The 14776-nt window shown below is 43.0% G+C and overlaps 1 protein-coding gene across 8 annotated transcripts in view; it reads left to right on the top strand.

The window, feature by feature from the left end:
• The window catches only part of LOC145413381 (uncharacterized), a 1646837-nt gene that overhangs the window by 1265094 nt on the left and 366967 nt on the right, over positions 1 to 14776 (top strand). For all 8 annotated transcript variants that reach the window (XM_080283066.1, XM_080283067.1, XM_080283065.1 and 5 more), the window contains one exon: positions 3243 to 3372. In XM_080283066.1, coding sequence (XP_080139192.1) covers positions 3243 to 3372 — 130 coding nt within the window. The remainder of the gene's footprint in view (positions 1 to 3242; positions 3373 to 14776) is intronic.

Below are 14776 nucleotides of genomic sequence, written 5' to 3'. Positions count from 1 at the left end.
AAAGGAGGAACAGTCAGGGAGAAAGACTGAAAATCGAGAAGCTGAGAATCAAAGAAGTGGCAGATGAATACAGGACCAAAGTAGGGGAGGAGTTGGAATCACTGAATTGGAATGAAATTGATCTGGACAGCCTGTGGAATGCATATAGGGATTGCTTAGGAATTATAAAGCAGTGTGTGGTGTGGCAAGAGTAACAACAAAGAAGAAAGGTGCAGCATGGTGCGATGAAGAGGTTATGAGGGCAGTGAAGGAAAAAAGGGAGAAGTGGCTGGAGTGGTTATGATAGAGGGGCCCAATTGAAATAACTGAATATATTGAGGGCAAGAAGCATGTAAAGAGATTAGTGAAGAGGAAAAAGAAGGAGGCAAATGATGATATAGGACGAAAATTGAATGCAGATTGCTCTGAAAATAGGAAGTTCTTCTGGTAAGAGGTGCTGAAATGAAGAAGTGACAGCAGAAAGAAATGTGCAAGTGTGAAGGATGTAAGTGGTACATTATCAACCCACGGTGATGAAGTAAGGACCAGATGGAAAGAATATTATGAAAGCCTGATGAATGGAAATAGAGAGAGTAGAGCTGCTGTAAACATGATTGGTTTGGGGTGTGTGTAGAGATTGAATGCTGTGCCAGGAAACATGACACTCGCACAGGTGAAGAACTCTGTGAAGCGGCTGAAAAACAGGAATGTAGTTGGGGTTGATAAATGTGTGCAGAGATGATTAAGTGTAGTGCAGAGGGTGGAATGACGTGCATGTTAGAGATAAGAAGGCATGTATGAGTGAAACTGTGCCAGCAGAGTGGAAAAAGCCTGTGATTGTACTCCTGTACAATAATAAAGGTGAGCGAAGTGAGTGCAAAAATTATCGTGGCATAAGTTTATTGAGTGTTGTAGGGAAGGTATATGGAAGAATTATTGTAGAGAAAGTAAGAGAATTTCAAAAGTTCTAGTGAGCGATGAACAGGATGGCTTTAGGAGTGGCAGAGGATGTGTGGATCAAATATTTGTGGTGAGACAGACAGTGAAGAAGGCTTGCAAAAAGGATTATAAGGTGTTTATAGCATTTATGGATCTGGAAAAAGCATACGACAAAGTAGACAGAAAAGGATTGTGGAAGGTTTTGTGCATGTACGGCGTAGATGGTATGCTGCTAGGGGCTGTCAAGTGTTTTAATGATGGTAGTGACGCATATGTAAGGGTAAATGGGCACCTAAGTGAATGGTTTACGATCATTGTGGGCGTGTGACAAGGTTGTGTGAAGTCCCCATGGTTATACAGTATTTATATGGAATGGGTGATGAGAGAAGTAAAGACTCGAGTAATGGAGAGAGGGATGGCGTTGGAAATGAATGGTGATGGATGGAATATCTCAAATTTGTTGCATGCTCATGATGCAGTACTACTTGAACATACCGGACAAGAACTTGGTAGACTAGTGCAGAGTTTTGCTGATGTCTGTGAGCGACATGCCTTGAGAGTAAGTGTAGAAAAGAGTAGAGTGATGGTAGTCGATAGAGAATGTGACTCCCAGTCTGATGTTACAGTGAATGGAGAGAGACTGGAATTGGTGAGAGTTCAGATTCCAGGGTACAGTGATAGAAAATAGAGGAAAATGTGCAAAAGAAGTGGAAAGTAGAATGACACATGGAAGAAAAGTAGCTGGTGCTAACGAAGGCCTCGATAAGAAACAGATGCTTGAGAGGATTACATGAAGGAGTGTTAGTGCCAACTTTAACATACGGATGTGAGACTATGGTGAGGCATGACAATAAAAAATCAAGAGTGAGAGCAGTGGAGGTGGGAGTGTTGAGAAATATATGTGTAGTACAGAGGGTGGATAGGAGAGGAAATAATGTGATTCATGAAAGTTGCGGAGTGAGGAAGTGAGTGGACACCAGAATGGCAGAGAGTGTACTGATGTGGTATGGTCATGTGGAAAGAATGGGTAACAATAGAGTGGTGGAAAAGGTATATCCGAGTGAATATGCAGGAGGGAGGAGGAGAGATATGCCGAGGAGAAGGTGGAGGAATATGGTGGATGCGTGTGTGAGGAAAAGAAGTACTGGGTATGGAAGTCGGTGAGGCTAGGGGACTGACAGGAGATCGAGCTGGCTGGTTGAATGTTGTGAGGAGAAGTGCATGATCAGGGATGTGGCACCCCATTTTAACGTGACAGCGTCCGGACTGACTCTATCAGATAGGTTTATGTGAAGCTACAGAATGTGGTGAAAGTTTTTTGGCGTATCAGATTCCGGGGACTTGAATGATGAGTGAATTGAAGTGTGGCTCATTGGATTTTGCAAACTTGGGCCCTCTGGACGTTGCTAATCCTCACCCTGCCCTAGGGTGGGAAAGGAGGTACGGATGATGATGATGATGATGGTGGTGATGATAACTTTTCTTCTTCTATTCATCTGTTAAACAGAATTAATTTTAAAAAATGGATGTGATGGAAGGCGGTAGGAGAAATACACCGAGGTGGTTCGGCCATGTGGAGACGATGGAGAGCGAGGGGTCTGACGAGGAGGGTGTGTATGAGTGAATGGAGGGGGAGGCCGAGAATGAGGTGGAGGAATGGAGTGGAGAGGTATATGAGAGAAGGGGATGTGAGCTATGGGGAAGGCAATGAAATAGCGAAAGACTGGGTGACATGGAGGCGACTTTTTTGTGGCCCCCCTCACGGGATTGTGTTTGGGGATAGATAAAGTTAGAAAAGGGTCACAGTGGTTTAGATGTTAGAAAAGGGTCACAGTTGTTTAGATGCATGTGTCTACAGTAATGTAAAGGTCTCCTCATGTTAAATGTACTCCTTTAAAGAGTTTGACCTAATGTAGAACTTTGTTGCCGTGGACTATTTGGAGGAAGACCCAGTTTTGAATAATTATGTAAGCATTTTCTGTGGCAGATTTTTTCTGGATATATCAGACTACAGTCCAATATATAAGAGAGAAAAAATTCATGTACTAATGTGAATCTAGAACACTATGTAGTAAAGTATGCCTGCTAATATTATGCGGTAAATTTCATTACAGCATAGTTAATTGTGCAGGCTGAAATTAACTACATATATAAAACAAAATGTTTTAAGAATTGGTTAATTTGGACTTGTCTGTTAAACTGAATTGATGAAAAGTCTGGTTGATTTAGGATGTTTTATAAAAACAAAGTCTAATACAGCATTTGTAGCATACCCTGTAATGGTTTTATTTTTATTTCTAATGAATTTGCAATTTATTTGGCAGGCCTAGAGGAGTTCACTGCGTACCTGAGGAAAGAGTATTGCCATGAGAACATTCGTTTTTGGCAGGCTGTCAATGAGCTTAGATGGGGACCATCTGCCAATGTCAGTGAGCGGGTTCAGAACATCTATGAGTAAGTTTTTTCTGTACTTCCAGTCCATATGCTCTTTAGAACTGTGCATATCACATCCTTTTATCCAGTAATTTGTGATGAACTCAAGAAACAAGGATCACTCATGCTTGGATTATCAGTATGTATGACTTCCTCTTTCTGTTTTGTATGTGTTTCTTTTCCATATAATATATATATATATATATATATATATATATATATATATATATATATATATATATATATATATATATATATATATATATATATATATATATATATATATATATATATATATATATATATATATATATATATATATATATATATATATATATATATATATATATATATATATATATATATATATATATATACACAATATATATATATATATATATATATACACAATATATATATATATATATATATATATATATATATATATATATATATATATATATATACAGTACTCCTAATCTAGTATGTTGTAATGTATGCATAGAATGCCAGAGTTCATCTTCAGTTGAATAATATTAAAATGTGAATAATTTTAGTATAGGATTCAGTTTATACAGGCAATTTCGTGGTAATATATTTAATTTTAACAATCTTTAGCTTTTACACCCTTTGTTCATATACAACTGATCATTTCTCAATTTAATAATCGTTGTGGTGGAACAACATCGCAGTTGATGGGAATACTATATCCCATCGCCAAAACAGCCTTTGCCTCGAATCAAAGTGTGCCATAATTATTCTCAACATGGCTAATGCATTATAATTCTGAATGACAGTTCATATTATTTGAGATTTAAGGTGACAAGCATGAGTGAAATATGTGAACAGTAATACAGCAATACTAATCAACTGGTCATCTTATAAACAAAGTGAATGCATCATGCCAGTTCAAAGTTTGCTGACGTTCATTGATAATTATCCTGGGTCTGATCTGTGGATTATATTCTTGAATGAAAGTTAATATATTTTGACTTCTAAAGTGAAAAAAATTCAGTGATAATTATTTGGTCTTGGGTGTTGTGGGAAGGGCAGCACTGACTATGAAGTTGGTACAGTATATACCCTTCCTAAGATGCATGAAGAGAACTTACTAGCTAGATGCGTTGCACTTGCCTAGATCTTCTTAGGAACGAACAAAAGATGCCTAGGGTGTGATGACATACAGCCGTAGTCTTAAAACTGTGGGAAGGGGTTCACCTTGCCCTAACCGGATCTTTTGGTAGTCTTAACGCCCGAGAGGGGGAGCGTTCCCCAGTGAACGGGAGGAATACGACAGCATAGTACTGGAATCCGTGAGGAGTCTCATAGCACCCCTTCTCATGCCCCTTCATCATATTATAGTAGCCTTATGCAAAGAAAACTATGTAGAATTTGAAGGACCCTATGGTGTGTGTGATGGGAATTTTACTTTAATGATAAAAACATCGTGTAAAGAAAAAAAAGTAAGCTTTTAATATTTTTATCGTTTTATAAGACTTCAACACTTCTCTGGAGTTGGTTAATTTACAAGGAGATGAAAACAGATATGAGATACTGTATCCACTTCCATTTTATTTCTCAATATTTCTACAAAGCTGTTTATTAAATATGGTGCATGATACTTTTCTAATTAGTTTGATTAGTATGTAAAATAAATCCTACAGTAAAGAATGGCTGAATACTAATGTAAAGAAGCAAGATTTGCCGGCCGAGGAGCATCTCGATGTTTCTCGACGTCTACCGTAGGTTTCGGTACGAGTCAGAGGTGCCTGTTTGCCTGCTGTTTGTGAGCGTAGTTATTTCGTAAGTTATGCATTAATTTTTGTGCTCTTTTTCTCAGTAATGCTTTATTTATGTGTTTGCATGTTAATTATGTAATTCAAGTTCATATGGTAAATGATTTAGAGTGTTATATAATGTGAGAAGACTCAGGCATGTTTTGGTTGTCCCTGAGTTGGTAACTGTTAGCTGTTGCCTCATCGAGCTTGTGCTAGAAGTTTCTCGAGTAATGCAAGCTTATATAAGGATGAGGAAGAGACTATTTCGGGTTCAGTCAGTTTTCAGTTCAGTTTGAGTGTAGTGCAGTGTCACTGGTTTGTATATTTCCGGTATTAGTGAAAACAGTGTTGTTGGCAAACAGTGGTTACTGAAGTGTGTATATTATCGGTACTTGTGAAAAATAGTGTTGTCAAGCATTAAGTGTAATTGCAATTATTAAAGTTTTTATACCTCCAGTGTTTGTGAGAATAGTGAGGTAAAATTGGAAAACATTAAGTGGAATTATTTGGAAAATAAAGACATTGAACTTTTAAGAAGCTAGTGTTTATTTTCGCCTCGCTGAACTTGTGTGCTGTACACTGAAAGGCTGACCATAGGAAGAACAACTCACTGGGCAACGTCCTTCCTGTACTGTACTACTGCTGTTGGAGCCTGTGGCAGTGTGGGACGGTGGATGTAACACTGGTGTCAGGAGTGTGGATTATGAAGGGGTGCAGTGAGTCTAACCTTTGACATGGAGGCAGAAAGTGTCCAGACAAGAGGCCAAGCTAGGCAGGAAGAGGCATCGTTGGGTGCAATTATGAAGCTATTACAAGCACAACTACAGGCACAAAATGAAGGCCAGAAAGAACTTAAAGAACTATTGCAAAACACGAAGTGTCCAACTACAGGCACTGAATGAAGGACAGAAAGAACTCAAAGAACTATTGCAGGCACAAAGTGTACAATTGAAGGCACAGACAGAACTACCAGAGACACAACGTGAAGAACAAAAAGAACGATATGAACAATTTCAAGAGGCATTACAGGAGCAACAGAGGGAATTACAACTCAGGATGCAAGGACAGCTAGATGCCTTCATGGGCGAAATTAAGGAGGAACAGCAGCAGCTTGAGGAGGAGGTAGATGCCAGGCTGGAGCAGTGGAGGTGTGGGAGGGCAGTGCAGCTTGCTGCTGGCCTCGAGGGTACTGCTGTTGAGGGTCTGAGCCGGGTGTTTGTAGAGAGGGGGATGCATATGGGGGATGCAGATTTGCAAGCAGTGCTAGAGTGGCTGCAGTGGAGTACAGTGCGACCATCTTGGGAAGAAGTTTCCAGTTTAAGCCCTGCTGGAGTCAATGGGACCTTCTTTGTTTGAACAACTGACTACTGGAGCATCAGTGGGAGACAGCTGATGGTCTCAGCAAGTATTGGCAACTGGTGGTTCTGAAGAAGATGAGGTCCAAGATCTTGGATGAGTCCCATAACTAGATCACTAGTGGGCACCTGGGAATGAAGAAAACTGTAAGCCGGCTGCAACAGAGATTCTACGGTATTGGCATGCATCAGGATGTTGAAGAGTGGTGTCAGGCCTGTGTTGTGTGTTGTGCCAAGAAAGGTCCCAATAAACGTGGTTGCACCCCTCTTCAGTTGTACCAAGTGGGTTCACCGGTGGAAAAAGTCATGGTGGACATTGCTGGACCTCTGTCACTCACTAAGAGAGGAAACCGGTATATATGTATCGCCATGGACTACTTCACAAAGTGGCCAGAAGCCTATGCTATCCACGACCAAGAGGCTGCGACTGTTGCTCAGGTGTTGGTTGTCCAGTTTCTCTGTCATTTGGGATGCCACAGGAGCTACATTCAGACCAGGGTAGAAACTTTGAGTCTGCTGTGTTCTGTGAGTGCTGCAAGTTATTGGGGATCAAGAAGACCAGGACGACCCCACTAAGGCCACAGTCAGATGAGATGGTGGAGAAATTCAATTAGATCCTGGGACAAGAACTGGCCAAGTACTGCATAGAGAGACAAACAGAAGGGGACCAGAAATTACCTGTGTTGTTGATGGCATATCAGTCTGCATCTCATGAGTCTACTGACTACACACCAGCAAAACTGATGTTGGGCCACGAGTTACGCTTTCCTGCTGACTTATTAATGGGAAGACCACCTGGTGAAGAGCTGCCTACAGACGCCTCCAGCTATGCGAAGCATCTTCAGGAAAGGCTGGCTGAGGTACATCAAGTGCGAGGAGCCCTGAAGTTTCGAGGAGAGGTGATGAAGTGCAAAGTATGATGCTAAGGCAAGTGAGTGAGCTTCAAGGACAGTGACCAAGTTTGGTTATACAATCCTCAGCGAAAGAAGGGACAGTCACCGAAGCTGCAGAGCCCATAAGATGGGCCTTACACTGTGTTGGACCGCCTATCAGATGTAACATATCTGATTCAGGGAGGCAGGAAGTCTTACCCAAAGGTGGTACACGTGAACCATCTGTGGCAGTGCCATGGGCCAGGACAGTGCAGCTGGGACGTCTCCAAGGAATCATGCTCTCCCGCAGTCAAGGATGTTGAAGAGGACCAAGGAGCTGAAGTGCAAGAGGATGGTGACAGTTCCCAAAAGAAGTGAATCAAGAAGAGGACCAAGACCTTCCAGGAGGAGTGGACGATGTGGAGGAGCAAGGATGTCGTCAAAAGCGGAATAGAAAATGACTTGATAAGCTGAAGGATTATTTTGTGTATAGTTAGATGTTTCATTAGGATTAAAGGTTATGCCTGTATATATTGTGGTAGTTTTGTCAGGACAACAAATAACTAGGGAGGGGGTAATGCTAAGAAGCAAGATTTGTCAGTCGAGAAGCATCTCGATGTTTCTCGACATCTACCGCAGGTTTCGGTACGAGTGAGAGTTGCCAGCTTTCCTACTGTTTGTGAGCATAGTTATTTCATAAGTTATGCATTAATTTTTGTGCTCATTTTCTCTGTAATGTTTTATGTGATTGCTTGTTAATTATGTAATTTAATTTAAGTTCATATGGCAAATGATTTAAAGTGTTACATAATGTAAGAAGACTCAGCTATGTTTTGGTTGTCCCCGAGTTGGTAACTGTTAGCTGTTGCCTCATCGAGTTTGTACTAGAAGTTTCTCGAGCAATGCAAGCTTATATAAGGATGAAGAAGAGACTATTTCGAGTTCAGTCGGATTTCAGTTCAGTTTGAGAGTAGTGCAGTGTCACTAAAGTTTGTATATTTCCGGTATTAGTGAAAACATTGTTGTTGGCAATCAGTGGTTACTGGAGTGTGTATATCATCAGTACTTGTGAAACAAAGTGTTGTTAAGCATTAAGTGTAATTGCAATTAGTAAAGTTTGTATACCTCCAGTGTTTGTGAGAATAGTGAGGTGAAGTTTGAAACATTAAGTGGAATTATTTGGAAAATAAAGACAGTGAACTTTAAGAAGCCAGTATTTATTTCCGCCTCAGCTGAACTTGTGTGCTGTACACCGAAAGGTTGACCATAGGAAGAACAGCTCACTGGGCAACGTCCTTCCTGTACTGTACTACTGCTGTTGGAGCCTGTGGCAGTGTGGGATGGTGGACGTTACATTATCTAAACAGACAACTAGTGCAGAACCAGTTAGTTTGAATTACAAAGTCTCCTGTTTGCATTCACTGAGCTTTTGCAAGTCCGCACTATTTTGTTTTGGTTTGTCAATACATTTTTCTGGTGTATTTTGGTGTGATTTGAACAAATATGGCTTTTATTTTAGGTCTCCATGATTGGTTTTCAAATTAAGTCCCCCCCCGCCAGGATGGGTGGGGGGGGATTTCGGGGTTCTGAGTGGGAAGAATGGCAAAAACAAGCATTCGGGGCATAAATATAGTCAAAATCAGTATGACCAGCCAAGGCATATTCGTAGGGTTATTACTGACTGCATGAACCCCCTTGAAGCTATGTCTGACACCGAATTTTTCCTGCTGTACATGTTCTCCAAATCCTGTGTGTATACTCTTATACAGAGTATTTAAGAACAGTGCTAGCCTTTAGCAATAGAAGAGGTAAGAATTGGAAACATTAATAGATTATGTTGTTTGTGAATCTTAGAAACTGTCATATGTGTTGTTTTTATATTAAGATTTTGAATTTTAAAATTAATCAGTGTTACCAACTCTTTGTCACGCCTGCCCACACGAAGGGTGCGCTATCCCGCTTTCAAGATTACCACTTACGTTGAAGGTGTGAGCTTCCACCTCGAGCTGGGTGTGGGAAGGGCAACCCCTATCCCCAGTTTCAAGACTACGTCCGATAGTAGCTGACTCATTCCCACGCCACCAATGACAGTCAGAAGCATGAAGTCCATGATCCCATGGGCTGCCAGACAACCCCATTGGAGAGTGTGTTCTGAGCAGAATTGTGGATGCTGCAACAGCAAATGGTTCACAGTCTCCTTGTGGACTCTGCTTCACTGACAATATGAGTCGGGAACCAGTGACAGACAGTGAAGATAAGATACCAGGCCTGTATGTCCAAAATGCAGGCAAGTGAGGGCCACAAGCAGGACAGGAAAGGTAGCATAAGCCCAAGGGTGAGGTGAAGAGTTCAATTGGTATGATCCTAATGTAGTTGTGGGAAGGTCAGCTTCCCAGTCTTTCCAGTAAGCATTAGCCAAAAGTCTGTGGCATGTGGCGTCCATGAGAGGTAAGGGCTCCAGGGATGAAGAGAACAGAGCCATTCATGCTGCCACTTCAACAAGCTCATTACCATGTATTCCCACATGGATTGGGATACACTGAATGTAGACCACCTAGCCCCCCCCTCAAGCAAGACACCTCAATACTGTGGCCCAAATTTCGTGCAGTGAGAGGCCTGGGAGAGATGATGAGGTGAAGAGCGTCCATGCAGTCCGTGTAGACAACTGCCCTCTGAAGGTGGAAACAAGTGCCGAGATATTCTAGGGTCTTGAGAACGGCAAAGAGTTCAGTTGAGATGGTATCATGAAGAGCATCTAACCACCAAGTCTGGCAGAGAAAGAGAGACCCACAAGAAATATCGCTGCTGTAGGTGCTGTGATGTGGGAGCCATCTGTGAACACTACAAAGAACCCTGCATAGGTGGTGTTTGTTAACGTTCAGTGAGTTGAGGATCTTAGTAATCACTGTTGGATTTATGGAATATCTTCTCAAGGCAAAAGTGACCAGAAAGGAGAGGTCGTCTCATGGGGTATAAGGAGACACAGGGCTCAGTGGCAGGTGGCAAGGAGGAGAAAGGGACAATGTACAGTATGCCCAGAAATCTCTGACCAGCAGAGGTTGCAGGGACCCGATGGGCCCAGATGGAACAGAGGGAAAGATGCTTGTGCTGTCATACACTGCTGATATAGGGTTGTGAGGAGGAGATTGCTAGATGGCCAAGAAGTGGCTGCAGGTCAGTTTTGTCTTAGAGATATGGAGTGGTACTTCACTCTGCCCGCAGAGACCCTGCCAGTGAGGAACAAAAAGCCCCTGTTGCTATTCGCTGGGCTGCATTTTGTATCAGATCTAGTTTCCAGAGGTGGGTGTCAGATGCTGAGCCGTTGACAGAGGATCCATAGTTGAGCTTGTCAAAGTTGGAGACACAGTAATAGGCCAGGAGAAAGTCACAACTGGCTCCCCAACGAGACCCTACAATAAACTTCATGATGTCAAGTCTCTTGGTACATGAGGTCTGAAGGTAATAGTGTGGTGGATCCAGAAGAAAATGAACCCATCCAAGAGCAGTCCAAAGAATATTTGTGTAAGGACAACAGGTGCTTTGTCAGAGCCAATTCCCCATGATGAAGGTGCCAACAGGTAGTGGAAGTAATGGAGAAATTCCTCAAGGAAGACATCCTGGCACGGGTTGTAGCACAGCATGACACATGCGTAACCCAAGCAAAGGGCCACTAAGACAGCTGACACCTCCATCGGACCACTGGGAAAGAGTGTGAATTGCAAGCACACATTGTAGACATCCTCCTACACTGCCAGCAGCAAACCCCCACCTCTCCCTTAAGGGCAGTTGAGTCTAAACGATAAGTAGTCCTCAAGATGGATGTGGATCCGAGGCTGTATCCAGGTCTTACAGACCACGACCTCACTAGTGCACCTATCAGCTAACAGTGTTTTGAAGTGTTGGGTTGTCTGTAGTAAAGACCTCACATTCCACAGCATACATGTACAGTTATTTACACCAGGCATGATGTAGAAAACAGGAGAGACAACAGCTGTGGCTATAGGTAAGAACGTATGTCCATGAATGATCAGTCTTGCTGATCCAGGACCTCTGTGAGCAGGTTTAACAATTAGTTTGTTGCTCCTGAGTTGTCACCACAGGGCTGCTGTATGTTAAGGGATCATAGGCAATGATCATGAACCAGTAGGGATGCATGGGTCTGACAAGCGGAAGATCGCTATGATGAGACAGCAGGCTGCATGGAATGTGGCAGAATGGCACAGGCAGGATCAGGCTCATCCAGGCTCAGATTCGGTTGATCAACAACCGAGGTCGTGGGATGAAGTAGACAGGCATGGCAACAAGGTGAGTGCAGGGTAAAGGAAGGCATACTCCCGGCAGCATGAGTGTCATTGATCAGAACCTCAGTTGGAAGTGTCAGGTCAGTGAAACCCTTCATCTCATCACAGCTCACAGTCATCCTCCTGACTCTGACCACCAAATACAGCAAATTCGTTTCCAGTGGTGCAACTGTCTCACTCCTTGTCTTACAGTGGCTCCATCGGGGGATGGGAGAGTACAAAGTGACTGGTCATGGAGGATCTTGACAGGCCGGACACAGGGGTTGCTGCCATGCAATGAGTCGTGCACGCAGTTGTTTGTTAACCTCCTTGTGGGTCGACCCACCCCTGCACAAGATGGTATAGATGGCAGAAGCTTTGTAATACTGGACGCAGCTTCGACACCACCCTGTGTTCTCCTCACGCTTGTAACAGCTGGGGCCTGTAGTACAGGCCTGCACCTCACCTGGCTGAAAAAAGTGAAATCTGCTGCACATGGAACACCTCACTTTGTTGCTGCATGTCAGATGGGTGTGTTCAAAATGATGGCAGTTATAGCATCTGAGGAAGGGAAAGGCCTACTCACTGACAGGTTACAAGACATGGCTGTTGAGCACCCGGACGGCACTGGACCACGATACACTAACCTCTTCCACTGTTAGTGGCAGAGGACTCAAGAGACAGGGAAGCATACCGGGATCTGGGTCACTTCCAGCATATCTGAAGATGTCAGATGAGCAAAGGTTATCATGGAGGTCAGCAACATCCAAGTCCGTGGTAACAGGGTCAATCTTCCCAAACTGGAGGGAAGTATCTGCAGGGGAATGAGCATAGTAGCAGGTAACTGTCTGTGTACCAAAATTCCTCATGGACTCCGGCTGGATAGATAGAAATGTTACAGGCAAAGATCTTGATAATGATCGCTGAACTATTCCCTAAATTCTTTGTTTCCCCTCCAAACAGTATTTAGGAAAGTGTGAACTGTTGATAGCATCAGAGAGATGATGAGGGAGTGCAAAAACAAGGGCCCCATCCGTGGATCTAATAATAAATGCCACTGGCTTGGAACCCATCTGCTCACCCACTGACAAGACCTCACCCCCACCTCCTGCAGGGGATGAAACTGTCACTCTACTGGCCTACTTTGTTGACCAGGGTGGTGCCTCCTCATTTGCCATTGCTCTGTGAATTAACACGTGAATATGCTGTGTTCATCAGTGTCCTCCAAAACGTGCACTACATCACAGCCATACCCACAGTTTCTTATCATTTTGGCACACCTCGCAGTCAGCAAAGTTTGCTATTCATGGAGGACTCTCAAACGATATGCCACAAGTGAAAAACAACTGATCATTGGGAGATGTTCACAGTATGGGAGTCAGCATGGGAATCTGAGTGATATCTGTGAAGGAGGAATATAGTTTAACTTTCTCAAATGTGGCAGAAACATTCCTGAAGCTTGCACGTTTAGCAAGGATTGTGTTTGACAAAGTAGTATCCTATGGGGAAATGGGGATTAAGTTCTGAAGTCTTGTGGAAGTGGATTCAATGTTCACAAAATCAAAATTGTGAAGAGTAAATACAGTTGTAGACCCCCTCCATAAAAGACTAATTGAGGGAAAGCCAGGTTAATTAAAGCCATTAGTTCTTTATCTCTGAGGGTCCCCCTTGAGATGGTATTTCGAGCACATATTTTAAAAAGAAATGAGTATAACAGCATATTCTGTTTTCCTTCACTGTTACATCGGCAACTGACGAGCAGTGACTGCCATTAAATATTTAAAGGTGATAGTGTGAAACAATAGCAGTACAGAGCGTGGAGACAGGTTAAAAGGAATGTATAACTAGTATGAAAATAAATGAAAAACCACCGTCTCACTTCATTACCCTTGATGAATATCTCGATAATGCAACCTCGCATTGAGGCTTCAAAACTCAACACCATTTTTCAACTTTAGTAGATACAGTAACCCCTCGATTTTCCGACGTAGTAGAGCCAAAGGCATGTCCAGAAAGTGAATCTGGATAACGGACTTCTCCCTTGGCCTCCCTTCACACATAACTTTGAAAGCCAGTGCAAAAGGCCACTACAGTACATTGTACAACACTTGTTCCTGCTGTTTAACATTACTCTGTCTGGTCAAGCAGACCTATAAACCACAGCCAAGCAATTACCACGGTCATGCAGACCCATCAATCACAGACAAGCAATCACCACTGCAGGGCTATACCCAGCAGTGACATAAAAAAAAACGTTTTCACAAATAAAATGCAGTGGGCACACAAAACATGATGGTAAAATGGAAAAATAATCATGGTAGAAAAGAATAAAATCACAGTACAGTACAGTAAGCTAGAATAAAACCAATGTCATTACTCATAATTCCTCACAGGGCATTGTGCTTAATAACCCGCTAGCTCTTTGACTTAGCCTGTTGCTCCGTGGCTGGAGAGGCTGTTGCACTGCACAGTACATCCCGTGTGGTCTAGTGGTGCACCCTGATGAGCTTAGTTGCAGAGTCAAGGAGGAGCTCTGCAGTCGCCCCAGGGGAGCGGCTGTGGGATGTGATGATGGATTGTCCACTTCAGGTGGGCAGTCTGCCGTGTACTGGGTGAGTTTGTCACGGGCTTTCCTGATGTCGAGTACGGTTGAGTGGGCCAGGTTGTACTCCTTTAAAATACGAGAAGTCGACCATCCTGCATCAGTCTTATCCAGGATCTCCCACTTCTTCTTCAGAGTCAGCATTACCCTCTTCTTTTTCCCTGGTGGAGGGGCTATCATCACACACCCTAGGAAGAGGCATGCAAGGAATAGCAAGGCCTGAAGCAGGCAGGGAACAACCACAAAAGCCACCATGTACATCATCATAACTACTGTCTGAGAGAAGCAGTTCTGTACATGATCACCGGGTGGGAACTGGGAATGACCGAGGGGGTCTCCAGCTGATGCTGAGTAACTACCAAACCAGACAGCGTGGCGCCACTGGGGTATTCCCGCCCGGGCCGGTGAAAATGTTCTTGTGGCCATACTATCCACCCGGATGCAAGCATTTTGTCTGGATAAAATGGAAAAATGTATGTATAATGGTTTAATACAGCCAGGTAATTGATCGTTCAGATAGTGGACATCTGGATAATCG

Source organism: Coenobita brevimanus, chromosome 96, assembly GCF_032717465.1.
Source record: "Coenobita brevimanus isolate Jiangsu-jjx chromosome 96, ASM3271746v2, whole genome shotgun sequence".
Classification (NCBI taxonomy): Eukaryota; Metazoa; Arthropoda; class Malacostraca; order Decapoda; family Coenobitidae; genus Coenobita; species Coenobita brevimanus.
This window is presented reverse-complemented; position numbering and strand designations above follow the sequence as displayed.